The 16228-nt window shown below is 62.0% G+C and overlaps 2 protein-coding genes across 2 annotated transcripts; both read right to left on the reverse strand.

Moving 5' to 3' along the window:
* Positions 1–672: 672 nt before the first annotated feature.
* On the reverse strand, positions 673–7158 carry LOC119858446 (WW domain-binding protein 11-like). Its single transcript, XM_038409043.2, has 10 exons — positions 6355–7158; positions 5871–6067; positions 5259–5329; positions 5030–5097; positions 4583–4730; positions 3891–4003; positions 2846–2959; positions 2383–2478; positions 2143–2257; positions 673–1748 (listed from the first exon to the last, which is right to left on the reverse strand). Exons 1-10 carry the CDS (start codon positions 6514–6516, stop codon positions 673–675), a joined length of 2160 nt encoding a protein of 719 aa, XP_038264971.1. The 5' UTR covers positions 6517–7158.
* A 1423-nt stretch (positions 7159–8581) lies between these two features.
* GPR137 (G protein-coupled receptor 137) lies at positions 8582–16179 on the reverse strand. The gene is made up of 7 exons (XM_038409652.2): positions 14450–16179; positions 13405–13454; positions 12481–12706; positions 12014–12163; positions 11459–11587; positions 9673–9779; positions 8582–9309 (listed from the first exon to the last, which is right to left on the reverse strand). The coding sequence occupies exons 1-7, from the start codon at positions 14813–14815 to the stop codon at positions 9144–9146; spliced, it is 1194 nt and encodes a 397-aa protein (XP_038265580.1). The 5' UTR covers positions 14816–16179; the 3' UTR covers positions 8582–9143.
* Positions 16180–16228: the final 49 nt, after the last annotated feature.

The following is a 16228-nucleotide window of genomic DNA, read 5'->3' on the forward strand; positions in this document are numbered from 1 at the left end:
TCACTCACCTGCTCCTGCACTCCAGCCTGGCCTGTTGACTTCTGTAGTTCCCACAGGATATTCTGCAGCTGTGCCCGCTCACTGTGCCAGGCCTGCTTCCCCGCCAGCAGGGGCAGGTCTGTGGAGGGATCCCACATCCTGCTAACCACAGCCAACTCCAGGGCACTGAGAGGCAACTCCGGGGGAAGGGGCAGCTCAGCAGAGGTGGGGGCGGCCAACCTTGGAGGGCCAGACTCTGGGGCTATGGGAGGCAGCTTAGAGGGGATGGTGGTAAGTGGCTCCGGGACTGTGGGCTGAGCTCTGGGACTGTGGGGAGCGACTCAGGGGGGCTGGGCTCTGGGTCTGTGGGGGATGGCTCAGGAGGGTTGGACTCTGGGACGCAGCTCAGCGGAGCTGGTGGCAGGCAGCCCAGGGGGACTGGACTCTGGGACTGTGGGGGGCAACTCAGGGAGGCCGGGCTCTGGGACTGTGGGGGGCACCTCAGCGGGGCTGGTCTCTGGGACTGTGGGGGGTGGCTCAGCGGAGCTGGTGGCAGGCAGCTCAGGAGGGCTGAACTCTGGGATTGTGGGGGGCAACTCAGGGGGGCCGGGCTCTGGATCTGTCAGGGGCAGCTCAGCGGGGCTGGGCTCTGGGACTGTGGGGGGCGACTCAGCGGAGCTGGTGGCAGGCAGCTCAGGGGGGGCTGGACTCTGGGATTGTGGGGGGCAACTCAGGGGGGCTGGGCTCTGGGACTGTGGGGGGCAGCTCAGCAGGCCTGGGCTCTGGGACTGTGGGGGGCAGCTCAGCAGAGCTGGTGGCAGGCGGTTCAGGGGGGCTGGACTCTGGGATTGTGGGGGGCAACTCATGTGAGCCGGGCTCTGGGACTGTGGGGGGCAACTCATGTGAGCCGGGCTCTGGGACTGTGGGGGGCAACTCAGGGGGTCCAGGCTCTGGGACTGTGGGGGGCAGCTCAGGGGGGCCAGCCTCTGGGACTGTGGGGGGCAGCTCAGGGGGGCCGGCCTCTGGGACTGTGGGGGGCGGCTCAGGGAGAGGGGTGGGAGGCGTCTCCCCACCCAGCAGCACCCGCAGGTGCCCCACCTCAGCCTCCAGCAGCCCGCGGACCCAGCCCGCTTCCCCCAGCGCCTGGCTCAGGCGCTCCAGCTCCCGCTCCCGCTCATACCCCTCCATCAGCAGCCCTGCCACATGCTGGCTCTGGGCCTCACAGGCCCGTGCCAGCCGCTCTGTCTGCAACCCCAATGTCTCCTGGAGCCGCCGCAGCCGCTCCTGGGCCTGAGCCTCTGCCTCAGCCTTGCCCAGGGCCAGGGCCCTCAGCGCCCCCCGCAGCACCTGCAGCTCCCCCACCTCCTGAGCATCCCCCCGAGGCAGGCCGGGCCCTGGTGCCCCCCAGACCTGAGCCTCCAACTCCACTGCCAGGGCCTGCAGTTCCCTCCCCTCCCCTTTGGCCAGGCTGGGCCCTGGTGCCCCTCGCAGCTCCTGGGGATCCTCCTTGTGCTGCATGGTGGCATCCTGGGCCGGCAGCATCTCGGCCAGTGCCCAGCGCTCCCCAGCCAAGTCCCGGGCGCCTTGGTGCAGCTGCCAGCAGGTTTCCAGCAACCCCTTGCGCAGGCTCTCAGAGGCAGCTAGGCGCCGGCGCAGCCCCAACACCTCAGCCCTCAGGGCCTGCAGCTCTGGGTGGGGCTCTGGCTCCCGGCCCCGCTCCCCACTGGGCACCAGCCTGCCCACGGCTCGGGGACCCTGTGCTGAGGAACCTGGGGGAAAGGCAAACAGAGCAGAGAGGGAGCGGTTAGGGGGACAAGGTGCCAGGGGGCTCCCCTGAGCCCACACTGGGCTGGTGCAGGGTACAGAGAGACCCCCAGACCTCCCCTGAGGCCCCCCATGGTCCCTGAGACACACACCCAGCCCCGCTTCAAAACCCCCATACTCACAGACACCACCCCTCCCACCCATACACGTACTCCCCTGCAGGGCCCCCACCCCCGCCACAGCCTCAGGCTGGACCCCCAAACCCAGAGGGCCAAACACCCAACCTTGTCCACTGCCCTCCTTTCAGCATCCCCTCCTCCCCCCACCTCTGACCCCTGCTTTCCCCAGGCCCTGTCTTTCGCTTTCCAGCCTCACCCTTACCCCACTCCCACATCTCACCTCTGACCTTCCCAGCTGCCCCTCGTTTCTCGGGCACCCGCTCCAGCCGGGAGGTGCTGAGGCTGTGCCGGACACAGCCTGGGGGGTGCCGCTCCCGCTCTGATCCCCCCAGGCCCTGCTGAAGACAGGTGTGTGAGTGAGGTGGGCTCTGACAGGGCAGGGTGAGAAATGGGATATGGGCCTTTCCCCGCCACAGGATGCTGGGACCCTTCTGCCCCTTGGCACCAACACCCTCCTCACCTTATTTGGTGGGTGGTGGGGGGGGGCAGGGATGTCTGACTGGGTACCCTGCTGCTCCAGCACTTCCCGATGGTGCCTCTCCAGCTCCACCAGCTCCTGCAACAGACGGGGTGGTATGCATCATCACAACCACTGGAGCCCCAAGTGGGGGTGGAGGGGATCCAAGGGGCCCCCCTGTGGTGAGTGGGGGCTCAGCCTCGGGCCCCCTTGTAAGGCTGTTCTGGGCTGGGGAAGCACTTGGGTGTGTGGGGGGGTGGCTGGCCACAGCAGTGTGGGGGCTGTAGCCCCAGAAGGGGGATTGGTGCGGTAGGGTCAGGGGCTGAAGGGAAGGGAGGAGGGTGGCAGGCTACTGTTGGGAAGGATGTGTTGTGCCAGGTGCGGGGGAGGGACTGAGAGGTGGGGATGGGATGAGGGGCCTGTGCCAAGTTGTGGGGGGATTGTGATGCAGAAGAGGTTCTCCCACCTGCCGGTGTTCCCTTTCCTGCTGCTCCAGGCGGCGCTGCGCGGCCCCTGCTCTCTGCATCTGGCTCCTCAACTCCTCCAACAGCTGCTGCACCCGCCGTTCCAGGGCACTCACCTGGGGGAGAACAACGTGTCAGACTTGGGCAAGCTCTCGAATGGCTCCATGCCACCCATGGAGAACCAACACCCCAAGGGCTACATCCCTCACCTAGCCCCTCCAGAGGTACCAGTGTCCTGCTTGTTCACCATAGCTGGGGGGGGGAGACAGACGGACCTGCAGCAGGAATATGTGTGGGGGGATGAAGAGGGGTGTGATCCCTCCCCTGTGGGGCTCCCTCATAGCGCCAGGACCAATCAGAGAGGGAGCCAGGAGGGCCATTTGGCCTGGGCCCCAAGCTCAAAGTGGGCCTCAAATTTAGACACTTGTTAATTTTTTGGCATTTGATAAGTTTCGCAACTTGTTTTTATGCACATCCCTGTCAGACCAAAACATGACACTCTCTCAGCTTAGAGCTGCAGATTTAAGCAAATAAGAGATGTGATTTGGTAAAAGAATGTTTTTGTTAACTGATATGGATTTTGTCATATCAAAGAATAAAAAATGTTCATAAATATTAATAAAAATATATCAGTTCTGATGAGACAAGATTAGACCATGTGTCGTAATTTTTTATTTTTATTACAGCTAGGGGCCTCAAAAGCTGGAAGTGGCCCTGGGGCCTCTCTGGACCTCTGAGAGGGCCTGCACAGCGCCACTGAGACCTGCATCCTCTGCCCTAGGCCCCCCCACTCTGATCCCTGCAGCCCCTGTGCTCCAAGGACTAGAGCCCCACCTCGTGGCATCAGTCAGTACCGCACCCTGCAGCATCTCCATGCACCCCCCCACCTCCATGGCAGCAAGGAGTACCGCACCCTGCAGCAGTTCCATGTCCCCCCAGGAGCAGCAGGCGGTACAGCACCCTGCAGCCGTTCCATGAGCCCCCAAGTGGCCCTTCCCACCCAGTATGAGGCTAACCCATTTTCCCTCTCGACTCTTCCATGCTCACCTTAGCGACTGCCTGGTTACGCTGCTCTGTGCACTGGGCCAACTCCCGCTGCACTGACTGCAGTTCTCCCCTCAACTCCCAGGCCTCCATGTCAGGGGGTCCGCGCCCCGGCCCTGCCGGGGAGAGGGTAGGGGTGAGAAATAGCACTGCTGCCCTCAATGGCCTGGGACCATTGCCCTCTTCCACCATCATGAGCTGTGTGCGCTTCCACCACTGGCACCAAGGACTGCCTTGGCCCCACAGTCTTTGAGTCTAATTCCTCCCACCCCCGCCGCAGCCCTTGGCTCATCCCCCTCCCCAGCCATTACTGGACACCAGCCCCAGTTCTCTCCTGTGCAGACCCTGGACACGGCACCCTCCCCACCCCTGTATAGGTCTTGAGCCCAGCTCCCCCTGCAGTCCTCAACCAGCTCTCTGCATTCCCTCCAGACTGGACACCAACCCCTACGTAACCAAGTTACCCAGAATGCTTCACTCTCAGGACCTGGAGATCAGCCTGGATCTCAGGGGAGAGAACAGGAGGGTTTCCCCTAATGCCCTTCCCCTGCCCCAACCCTTCCCAGGACCCATCCTGATCCCCACTATAGGGAGGGCAGGGTCAGGTTGGCGGGCTTGGTGACCTGCTTACGAGGAGAAACTGCCATAGCTAGGTTGGGCCTGAAAAGTCTCTCCCAACCTCATTGCAAATTTACCTGCATTCTCCTCTCTAGGTTCCTCCCTAGGGGATGGGATCCTCTGACTGTCTTCTGTGGGGGCAGGGCCACCAGGAGGGACACTGTGCCAGGCAGCCCCTTGATGTATGAGCGGCTCCTCCCCCAACTTGGGGCTGCTGGGCTGCAACTGGAGAAGGGGCGATACAGGGGTGAGGGATACAGGCCTTTACTAAATGCACCCCAGTTGTATAGGGCAGGGGCTGCAGCTCAGGAGTGAGGGGCACCAGCAGACTGAAGTGGGAGAACTCAGGCCTGGGATACCAGGGGGCTGCAGGTTGGGATTGAGGAGCATTGGCAGAGCTGGCGTGGGGGAGCCTGGGGCTGGGAGTCAGGATTGAGGGACACTGGCCGAGCTGGAGGTGGGGGAGCCTGGGATGGGATGGTGGGGGCTGGAGGTTGGGGTTGAGGGGCACCCTCTGTACTCACTCTCATGCTGGGTGTTCGGGGTCTGTTCTCTAGTCTGGGATTTTGCTCCCAAGTGCCCAGTTCAGCCCCTGTGGGGAGACAGACCTGGTCAGCTCTGCAGGGCCAATGACCAACCCCACAAGGGGGTCCGACTGTTCCCCCCCGCCCCCTCCTCAACAGTCTACCACAAGCTCTAATTCCCCATCAGCCTGGGACGGGAATGAGCCCCCCTCCCTGCTAACCTCCTTACCTTCCTTCCAGGGGGCCCAGCAATGGGTCAGGTGGGTGCTTGACCGCAGGTTATCCAACTCTGCCTGGCACCTGGGGGACCCCAGAGAGAGATTAGTGCTGCTTGCCCAGTGCCCCCTCATACCCAGCCCCAGTGCCCTCAGCCCCATAGCTCCCCCGGTGCCCCTCACCCCAACTCTACTTCACTCAACCCCATCCCGCACCCTGCACAGCATTCCCCAACCCCAACACCACAAACCCCTCTCTGTGATGCCCCTTGTCATTCCCTGGGCACCCTCCCCCACTCTCACTCTGCCACCACTATCCCAACACTGTACTTCCCAGATTCCCTCACCTTTCCCCACCCCCCCCCCCACCCCACCCACAGATCATACTATCCCTACCCCAACAATATCACCTACTGCACCCACACATCCCCTCGCCTTCCCTTGGGCAACACCCAACCCTGACCTTTAGATACCCCTGGGCACTTCCTCCACCTGCTCCTGGGCAGCACCCCACTTAGTGCTGTCCCCCCACCTGTCTCAGGCAGTGCCCTCCCACAGTGCCTGGCACCACAGCCCTCTAACACACCCCCATCGTCTCACTGGCATCCCCTTTCCCCAGCCGGTACCTCCGCAGCTCCTCCTCCAGCTCCTCAATGCGCTGAGCGGCCCGGCCCAGCTGCCCCTCCAGCTGGCTCAGCTGCGCCCCCTTGGCCTGGAGCTCCCGGCTCAGTTGCTGGTGCTCACGCTCCTGCTGCTCGCAGGCCTCAGCCAGGTCCCGCCGCTCCCGAGCCAGCAGCACCCATGTGCCACGCTCCTCCTCGTGCTACAAGGAATGGGGTGTGAGTGTGCAAAGCCAGGGGGAGAGGCCCAAGAGTGCACAGCCCAGAGGTGAGTGCACCGGGTGGGAGCATGAGGTGGGCATGGAGACACGAACTCTACTCTGGCCCAGGGCGGGGAGAACTGGCTGGCTCAGGGGGCATGGGCGAATGCCCTGCAGCACGGCCACTGACTCAGCCATACTGGTGCTTGGCCTGCTGGGAGCCACGGGCTGCCCTCCCTGAGTGCCACCCCCCAGCAGGGTGAGGATGGGTGTGGGGGCTACTCATATACCTTCTGCCTCTGCTTGTGTAGCGAGGCCTCCAGTGTGTCCAGCTGTGCCTGCTTCTGGAGCCGCTCCTTGTTGGCCCACTCCAGGCGCTGCTCCAGCTCCCTCACCCCCTGCAGTGCCCGTGCCGACAGCCCCTCCTGCCAAGCCTCGCCCAGCCAGCTCATGGCGCCCTCTCCCCTGCCCAGGGCCAGGCCCCTCCAGCTTGCTCCAAGGACAGACACTGCCGGGATGGAACAGGGATTAGCAGGGATTAGGCATCACAGCCCAGAGAGAGTCAGAGCACTAGGGGGCGCTGGGCCACAGGGAGAGGGGTTGGGGGCGCTGGGCTGTAGGGAGCAGAGTGGGCACTTGGCAGGGGGCACTGGGCCGCAAGAAGTAGGGTAGGGGCTCAGTAGGGGACACTGGGCTGTAAGGAGCAGGCTCAGCAGAGGGCGCTGGGCCACAGGGAACAAGGCTTGAGGTGGGATGGTGGCGCTGAGCCTCAGGAAGCGGGTCGGGAACTCAGCAGAGGGCACTCGGTCACAGGGAGTGGGGCAGGCCTCGTTGGGGGGGAGAGGCACTGGGTTGCAGGGAGTGGGGTAGGGCTTGGCGGGGGGCACTGGGCCACAGGGAGTGGGACAGGAGCTCAACAGGGGCGCTGGGCTGCAAGGAGCAGGGCAGGGTCTCAACAGGGGGTGCTGGGCCCCAGGGAGCAGGGTAGGGCTTGGCAGGGAGCACTGGGCCATAAGGAGCAGGGTGCAGGGCTCAGTCAGTGCAGGGTGCTGGGCTGTAGAGAGCGGGGCAGGGCTCAGCAGGGGGTGCTGGACCTCAGGGAGTTGGGACCGGAGGGCTGGTAAGGGGTGATGGGCCATAGGCAGCAGGGCAGGGCTCATCAGGAGGTGCTGGGTCACAGGGAGCAGGTGGGCAGGTGCTGGGCCACAGGAAGTGCTGTTTTTCATAGGGATAACTCCATTCCAGGCCCCCAGCCCGCCCCCTCCCTTTCCCTTGCAAACAAGATTTCCCTTCCAGTCCTTCACTCTTGTGCTATTATTGCAGGACTCCAACCAGCTGCCCCACCCCATCCGAGAGCAGAGAATGGAACCCAGGCATCCTGTCTCCCAGTGCCCCCTGCTTGAACCCAGCAGAACCTCCCGCCCCCAGAAGCAGCTAGGCCTTGTTATCCTCCCTGCAAGCCAGCCCAGAGCAGTTATAAGGAGGAGCTGGTTTTACAGAGGCTGCTGGAACAATGGGCAAGGTCAAGGAGGCTGAGGGAATTCTGCCTGTGTTTGTTCAGCTAGGCCCAGAGGGCTTGGGGCAAAGCTGGCTTTCTGAGACATCAAGGCCAGGCACACCCGTTATGACCCTCTCCCCTCCGAGAGCCAAGATAAAAACCAGGAGTCCAGGCTTCCAGCCCCCATTGCAAGTGCTGCAACTGCATCGAGCTAGGCGTTGCCAAAGTGTGTGGGGTAAACATGGAGAAAGGGGCAGGCCTCAGTCAGGCAGAGAACCCAGGTGTCCGGGACAGGGCTTGCCTCGGAATCCAAGAAACTAGGGCAAGAGTTGGTCCTTGGTGACCTCTAACCCCTGCGCCTGGCTGAGCTGGCTCTAGCGCAGCACACGGGTGGATCAGCTTATGGAGGGATTAGCAGGGGAAGGCAGGATAACAGCACCTGCCCTGCGGGGGAAGAGGAACAGTGCCACTCCTGCAGGGCAAGGGGCAGAAATGATTAGGATGGGCAATATAAAGGGGGGCTGAGATGGAATAAATACAGGGCAGCTCTGGGGTCAATGCCCCTCCCTGACTAACAGGCAGCTCCAGCCCCCTGTGGGGAGGGTTACAGGGGCATGGCTCTCTTCCCCATCCCAACCACCTATGCTGGGCCAATGTGGGGACAGGTTGCTGATTAACCCCATCAGGATGGGGGTTTAAAGTCCAAGGAGTGAAGGTAGCCATGTAGCCCAGTCACACACATTGCTTGTGCCAGCCAACGGGGGGGGGGGAACTACCTGCTGCAGCTCATGCAGTCTGTAGCAGAGCTTGGAACAGAACCCAGGAGTCCTGGCTCCCAGCCCCCACTCTATTCTAACCACTAGACCCCACTCCCCCTCCCAGAACTTGGAACAGAACCCAGGAGTCCTGGCTCCCAGCCCCAACCCACTCTATTCACTAGACTCCACTCTCCCCAAGCTGGGAACAACCAAGTAGTCCTGGCTCCCCGCACCCACAAAAGCCACACACAGAGGCTGTGCCACAAACACAAACCTTTTATTGAGCCTGGGGTGGAGGGACAGGACAGCACCAAAGCCTTGGGGTGTGAGGGCAGCGCTGGGGAGAGCTCTCAGAGGAGCCCGGAGCTGGCGTGCATCGGAGGGTACGAACTGGCACCTGAGCCATAGTCTGGCACCCCACGACAGCGTGACCCCCCCAGGGATGGTTCAGCTGCAGGCATGAATCCAGAGGGGGAACTCCTGACATGCAATGCTCCAGCACATTCAGTGGCAGAGGGAGGGGACAGTCCATTCTTCCTTTGTCCCACGGGTGGACACTGGGATCCCTGCCCAAACTGGCCTGCGCCCTCAGAGGCTGCAGCGTGTGGGGTGGTGCCAGAGCCATCCCTGTGCAATGCGGGGGGTGGGGGGGCGCTGTTTGGGTGGAGGACGTTTAGCTGGAGGATGCACAGAGCTGGGTCCCCTCCACTTCCTACCCTCAGAACTCATCCCTCCACATCCCCCTGCCCTCCACACTGCCGAGTCCTCATGCCCCCATTTCACCAGCGTCCTCCTGTGACGCACGGGGTGGAGGGGGGCGCACCTAGGTTTGTGGGGTGGAGTAAAGGCTGTGGTGGTGGCTGGCCTGCACAGTGACCTGGGAGAAGAGCAGGGGGGTTGTGGGGGGCTGCCCCCCCAGCCAGTCCGGATCCCTCCCAGTCCGGCCAATGGCTCCATACCAGCTGCTGCTGCCCAGTCGGCCTGCCAAGCTGCAAGGCAGAGAGGAGGGGGGGTTACATGGGGTGGGGCATCCACCCCCAGAGTACCATCCCCCCATCCCACTCCCCGAACAGGGTCCCCCCCATCAGCCCCACCCCACCCCAAGCAGAGCCCCAGCAGGCACAAATCCAGAGGGGTTAGCTCCCAGCATGCAGTGCTCCAGCACCCCAGCAGTGAGACCCCACTGGGGGTCAGTTCTCCTCCAGGAGCCTTAAACCCCAATGGAGGGAGGAGGACCCTGGGGCTCCATCCCCACCCATTTAGCCTCCCCCCAGGGGGTGTTACCTGCTGCTCTCCCGGGGAGGGGCTCACTCTGGTACTGCCTGGGGGAGTGGAAGGTCGGGGGGGGTTACCTGCTTCCCTTCCTGCGGGGGGGCCCCTCGTTCTCGTATTGCCCGGGGTGGTCGAAGAAGTAGGACCGGGAGCCCCCAAGCTGCCCATTGATGATGTGATTGGCACTCTGCCGGGGGCGGAGGAGAGAAGAGAGAGGCTATTACTGGATGGGGGAGGCCAGGTTTCTCTTCACAGCCCTCCCCCTTCCTCAGGTGGTTGCAACCCACCAGGCTGACCCACAGGGCAAGGGCTGTTCTGTGAGGGGGTGTTTGCGTAGATCCCCCCCAACCAGACTGAGGCCTGCGACACCTTGTGGGGGTCCCCCACTCCTATCAGACCTGCCCCCACCTGCCGTAACACTCCTGCTCCACAGAGGAGGAGGATCCCCTATATTGCGTCAGCACAGCTGTGCCATGAGGAGGGGGCTGGGGAATCTCCCATTGCTGGGCGGCACACGGGGGCGGGGGCCTTCCTGACCCAGAAGCTACTAACTGACATCTCAGCAGGCTACGCCTCCTCCTCCTCAGCCTGGCGTAATAAGTAGAACTGCAAACCCACCCTGACTGCGAGAAGGGAGCGCAAGCTCAGAACACGTCCCAAGAGCTGGGGCCAGCAAACGCTGACGGGAAAGGAGTAAACGGAGTAGTAGACCAACAGATTTAACACAAGGGCTGCTAAACAAAAGACTTGTCGGCCCAGAAATCAAGGCACCAAAATGGGTATGTTGGAAATTAGGCCTAACTGGTGGACAAAATATCGAGGGGCTGGGCTGTCCTGACCTCACTTCCTTCTGGGGCCCTTCAAAGAAAAGACTTTGGGGATGGGGAAAACAGGCTGATAACACCAAGGGACTGAGACAGGAGATCAGGAAAAGAGGCTGGCTGCTCTCCCATCTCCTGGGACCTCTGGATCCACCATGACACCGTTGGGCCTTTGTCATCCTGACCCTAGGAGATGCTTTCATCAGACCGGACCAAAGACGGACCCAGATGACATCTCCACCAGATTTATTAAATCCAAACACCTCCTGGGAGACAGACTGTCACCCCACCTCATGCGTCCTTCTCCTCTCCCCCTTCCCCGTTATTTCTTCTCTTTCCCCGCCCTCTCCTTATGCCTCCTGTCTAATAAGCGTCTGGCTTAGCCAGCCCACACTGCATATTTTGCAACTCTGCCATACACCTCAGCTCAAAGCAGTGCCCTGAGGAGTCCGGAGCAGCTGGGGGGGCCCTGTGCCCAGCCTGTGTTTCTCCAGCAGAGAGGCTGCAGGTGAAAGTCAGCTCCACAGAGGGCACGTTTCTCACTTGGCCAGGAGTTTAAATTTCCTACTGTTTGTTTGTCTTGTTTTGTTTTCTAGGGACCAGGGTGGGACCTTAGCAACGACGCCAGCCCAACCTGTCTGAACTAATTTCTGCTCCCCACCACGGGACATTATTGCACCTTTACTGGCACCTCAGAGGCCGCCAGATGGGTGTTGCCCTTCCAGAAACTCCCCCATGAGGGGAACGGGCACAAGGGCTGCAGTTACAAGTCTGGCCTCTTCACATTTCAAACACTTTCACTGATTCGCCTCCTTTATCTGTATGTGGCACCCAAGGTTCACAGGGTGTTTAATGGGGTGGCTGCTATGGGGCTGAGCAGACCAAGGTCTCTGTACTCAAAACCCCAATTAAACCTTGGTTAGAGCTGGATAGTGCCAGGGTCATGCAAACATCTTTGATTCTCTGTGTCCAGTTATTCCTCCAGAATTAACCCAGCAGGCCCTGCTCCACTCCCACAATCCTGTGCTCCCGCTGCCCCACTCACCAGGTCCTGGGGTGGGCGGTGCACCCGGAAGAAGCCCACCAGCAGGGCAGTTGGCAGCAGCTCCCACACGAAGAGGATGAGGCCAAAGACCAGGTATCCTTGGTCCCCCAAGTCAGTAATCAGATCCGCCTGGAGGGGTTGGGGGAGACAATTCAGATTCCTTTGGGAGTCTGGCCACCAGCCCTGGGTGCCCCCTAAATCTTCACCAGCCAAAACAGGGCTCTGCAGAAAGGCTGAGGTGCTGGCCCCCAAGGACAGAGAGCAAACAGCGGGGGAGAGATTGTGCCCAACTCCCCCAAACAAAGAGCTAGAGACACCAGTCCCCATGGAAGGGCAGCCCCACCGAGTCACCTAATTGTTCTGAACCACACCCTCCACCAAGTCCTAGAGCCTCCCCCCAACTATCCCTCACATGCACCATCCCCCCAGCCCTCTGGAGCCACTCACTCCCCTGGCTCCGCCATCTCCACCCCGCAACACCTTGCAGCCCCCCCCCTCCGCCTCTCCATCGGTGCCACCCCGCTCCCTGGAAGTCCGTCCCCTGTCTGCACTGACCTGGTCCGAAACATTGTACCAGTCGTAGTCGAAGGAGTCCAGCCGAGTGTGGGAACTCAACGCCAGAGCCACCAGGTTGTAGCAGGCACGGCTGGCGTGCAGCAGCACCATGGTGCCACCCATGGCTGCTGTCTGACACACTGTGGTGCCCTGGGGAGGGAGGGAGACAGATGCAGGCACCATTCCTGGGACCCAACCTCTCCAGCCCATTCCCACAGGACTCTTATCAGGCCTGTGGGCCCCCCCAAACCCACCCAGGTAGCATGGTCTCTGGCCAGTGCCAGGTGGCACCCCCTAGAGGTAAGCTCCATGTCCCATTCCCCCCCACCCGGGGGTCAGATTGGAGCCAGCGCCTACGAGAGGTGAAGCGCCCCGTATTCCATCCCTAACCCCCTGAGCCAGCCAGTGCCCCGGCTCTGGGGCTGGATTGGAGCCAGCGCTCCCTAGAGCAGAAGGATGAGTCCCACCTTGGCCTGCAGGTAGAGGCTGGTGCTTGGTGAGCCGCGAGCCACGAGGCAGAGGCAGAGCGCCAAGGTGATCGCGCCCAGCACAAAGAGTGAGTCGTTGATGAGGACCCGGGTCAGCACCACGGCCCAGGGCTCGGCCCGCCCCATTCGCACCACAAAAGCACAGGCCACATTCACTGCCAGGAACAGCAGGCTGGCACCCAGGCAGGCCCCCCGCACAGCCAGCCTGCAGGAGAAACTGAGACTGGAGGGCCAGCCTGGAGACGTACTGCTCCCCTCCTGCCCTGTGGTGGGGGTGCAGATCCACTCCACCAGATCCCTTCCACTCCCCACCGGCTCCCCTGCCCCGTCCTTACCCGATCCCTCTGCACAGCTCTCCCTCCTCCCCAGATCCCTCTGCTCCACTCAATGCAGCTCTCCTACTCCATTCCCTGCCCCTCCCACTCTCCCCAGCTCCCCTCCCCACCACAGTCTCCCATCCCTGCCCCTCCCTCATCTCTCCAGCTTCCCTCTCCTTCCCCCCAGCTCAAGCCCCTAAGCAGCTTTGCTGCTGCACTCAGAGGATGCTCTTGGGGGGGGAAGGTGCCCACGCAGGGAGCCAGCCCAATCCCACTCCCCCCACCAGCCTTTGTTCCAGCCCTGCCCAGGGAAGGGGGGTGGCACAGAGCCTCTATGCCCATTAGGCCAAAGCCACCAGGACCAGGAAATGTGGGAAATGGAGCCAGGCTGCGAGTGAGATGGCCCCAATTCAGCTGAGTGATTTCTGGGTTTTATCCCTGGGTCTGGAAGGGGTGGGGGTGTAGTGGGTTCCAGTGGGGAGAGGGGGTGTCAGGACACCTGAGTTCTATTCCCCACTTGGGACGTGGAAGGCCTGTAAGTGACCGCATGGATATGGGGCGGGGGGGAGTGTGGGGAGATACTCACAGCCCTTTGGTCATGTTCGGGTGGTACTTAGCTTTAGCCTTGAACACCACCTAGGGAAGGGGGGCAGAGTTAGGGTCACAGCCGAACAGGCCCCCCTCCACCAGTGCATGCCGCTCGCAGCATGGCTGAGGAGGCAGAGTCCAAGGGAGATGAGTTGCAAAACATCAGCAAACAGAACATGCTCCCCAGCTCCCAACAAGCCAGACCCAACTGAGGTCAGAGCGCACCAGAGTCAGCAGGGGATGCAGCAAAAATTTGGGGCAGAGCAGCAACCCCCCAGAGCAGCAGCCCCTCCACTCCAAAGGGAGAGAGGCTAGGTCTCTGGGGCCTGTTCATCCCCCACAAGACTCACCACTAATGCCAGGATTTCATTAGAGGGGAAATGTCTCATATCTCATTCCTAACACCTCTCAAAAAGCCAGTCCCCCGCCCCCCAACCCTGTCTAGGGACTGACTGGTGCAAGTGCCCCCTAGAGGGGAAAGGCCCTGTTTCCCATTCCTCAACCCCACAGCCAGATAGTCCCCTCCCTCCATCCCACTCCCTCCCCCTGCCCCCCCCAACTGATCTTATGGCCCATGTTGGAGTCCTCTCCATGGGGCAGGAACCAGGCACTCAGCATAGCAGGACACAACTCTCTGGAGTCTGGACACTCCTCTGATCCCATCACTGGGGTATCTGGACACCTCCACATATATTTACGCAAGCAGCATATGAAGGGATTGGGGACTAGTGGGTTAGAGAGCAGGTAGGGGGTTGGGAGTCAGGATTACTGGGTTCTGTCCTCAGCTCTGAGAGGGGAATTAGGTCAAGTGGGCTAGAGCCGGGAGCCAGGACTCCTGGGTTCTGTCCGCAGCTTTGGCAGATGAGTGGGGTTATAGTGGTTAGAGAAAGGGTTGGCAGCCAGCACTCCTGAGTTCCATCCCCAGCTCTGGGAAGCGCCAAGCAAGGAAAAGTGAAGCCAGGTGTGCGGAAACCTAAGTTGATGGCTTTTACTCACAGGGTTGAGCCGTGCCGCACCACCCCACCCCCTGTCAACCTGATTACCTGGGCAAAGTAGAGATTCATGAGCGTCAAGGTGAAGAACTGGAGGCAGACAGGGCAGCAGTAGAGCAGCCAGTAGAGGAAGGGGCCCAGCTGGTTGGCCTTGAGAGTGTTCTTGAAGTAGAAGGAGAAAAGTGTGGTGCGGAGGGTGGCCCAGAGCAGGCAGAGGAAGAGGAAGACGGTCTGATAGCTGAGCTTCTTGTGCCGGTAGAGCAGCACCAGCCACAGCTGGGCATAGACTGAGAGGAAGAGCAGAGCATACAGCGCTGTGTACAGCGCCGTGAGCCCCAGCTTGACTGCCGGGGGGAAAGCTGGCGTCAGGCGCTGGGCTGGCACAATCACCGTCAGATTGCTGGCAGCTTGCTCCATTCCCAGCCCTCTCTTTGAGGGGAGAGTACGGAGGCCCCAACTAGAAGAGGGCTATGAGGGGAGGCATCCCCTGAGAGCTGGGGGAGGATATAGCAAGGCTGGTATGGAGAAAGAAAGGTGCCAGGAGGATGTGGATTGTAGCAGAGTGGGTTTGAGGGACCAAAGGGGATGCCCTACTACAGCGAGAAACAGTTTATCCTGGGCTGAGGGGTGCTATTGCTGGGGGCACAGCTTGTCCTGGGGTATTTCCCTAGGGGAAATCTGTCTGTCTTGGGCTGGGGGCGCCAGTGCTATGGGGGGCACAATGTGTCCTGGGCTGGGGGTACTGCTGCTATGGGGGGCAACAGCGTGTCAAGAGATCAATTCCCTTTCCGAAGTGCGGAGTCCTGCATGCAGGGATGGAGAACCAGCTCCCGTGGATGTATGTGGAGGGGGGGGTTCCAGCCCACCCTGGACACCCCCCCCACGACAGTTCCCCAATAGCAGCACCGGCTGTGGGCATCACAGCCTCCCCCACAGGAAGGGGAAAAGTCCTTGGGCAAGAGAGGCCAGGGGGGGCCGGGCAGGCTCAGGCTGCTTCATGGGGGGAGAGGGGGCAGCCCAGGTTAAAGGGCGATACGGAGGGCTTGGGCCTGCCGGGGGTGAGGGGACCGCCCCCAACCCTAATACCTTCCTTGTTCTATGGGGCTCTTCTCTGCCCCCTCCCCAGCCTCACTAGACACCAGGGTCCCCTTCCCACAAGGGTCTCCAGGTTACAGAGTCCCCCACTCCTTCTCCCAAGCCTGGGGGTCCTCACTTAGGGGCTCCCCTCCCGCTGCGCCCCAGCACGAAGGTGCCCGGACTCCTGGGTCCCCCGACCCACCCCAGTGGCGTATCCTCTTCAAAGGGTCCCTCAACGTACCCCCAATTTGGGGGTCCCCTAGCGCTCCCCCACTCCCTTTTCCCTCCCCCGGGTCCTCGGACGCCAGGGTCCCTCACCGCCTCCCACTAAGAGACCCCCGCCTTAGAGTCCTCGGACGCCTGGGTTCCCCGGCCCCAGCCGCTGCGGCGATGACAGCGGCCGGCAGCGACTAGCTGCGCAAAGTGCGTAACTTTCCCCACCCCCACGCAGGAGACGGCTCCGCCCCCGCGCAAGCGGCGTGAAGCGAATCATAGAGAACGAGACGCGAGGTCGGCGAGAGCGCCACTTCCTGCCGCCATCTTAGCTATGGGCAAACGAAGCGCCCCCACCCCAGTGACCCCCCGAACAGCCGCCCAGAACCCTTGCACCCGCCCTGTCACTCCCCCCAGCCCAGTGCCCCCCACCGCCTCTGCACTCCCCTGTGCCCCCACCCCAGCGACCACACCCCAGTCGCCCCGCTCGCGGGGAGATTGACGGGGTGGTCGGTGCGGGCAGGCTCATGAACCCGGGGC

The sequence above is a fragment of the Dermochelys coriacea genome, chromosome 7, assembly GCF_009764565.3.
Source record: "Dermochelys coriacea isolate rDerCor1 chromosome 7, rDerCor1.pri.v4, whole genome shotgun sequence".
NCBI lineage: Eukaryota > Metazoa > Chordata > Testudines > Dermochelyidae > Dermochelys > Dermochelys coriacea.

What these genes read in the sequence shown, in the direction of transcription:
- LOC119858446 (XM_038409043.2), bottom strand. Translation starts at nt 6,516, where the DNA reads ATGAGCTGGCTGGGCGAGGCTTGGCAGGAGGGGCTGTCGGCACGGGCA. An exon ending in ACCTAGAGAGGAGAATGCAG is followed by an intron (nt 4,004 to 4,582) that starts GTAAATTTGCAA and finishes TCTCCCCGGCAG; the next exon opens with GGCCGGGGCGCGGACCCCCT. An exon ending in CCCACCACCCACCAAATAAG is followed by an intron (nt 2,258 to 2,382) that starts GTGAGGAGGGTG and finishes TGTCTTCAGCAG; the next exon opens with GGCCTGGGGGGATCAGAGCG.
- GPR137 (XM_038409652.2), bottom strand. Translation starts at nt 14,815, where the DNA reads ATGGAGCAAGCTGCCAGCAATCTGACGGTGATTGTGCCAGCCCAGCGC. An exon ending in TGAATCTCTACTTTGCCCAG is followed by an intron (nt 13,455 to 14,449) that starts GTAATCAGGTTG and finishes CCCCTTCCCTAG; the next exon opens with GTGGTGTTCAAGGCTAAAGC. An exon ending in GGTACAATGTTTCGGACCAG is followed by an intron (nt 11,588 to 12,013) that starts GTCAGTGCAGAC and finishes CAACCCCTCCAG; the next exon opens with GCGGATCTGATTACTGACTT.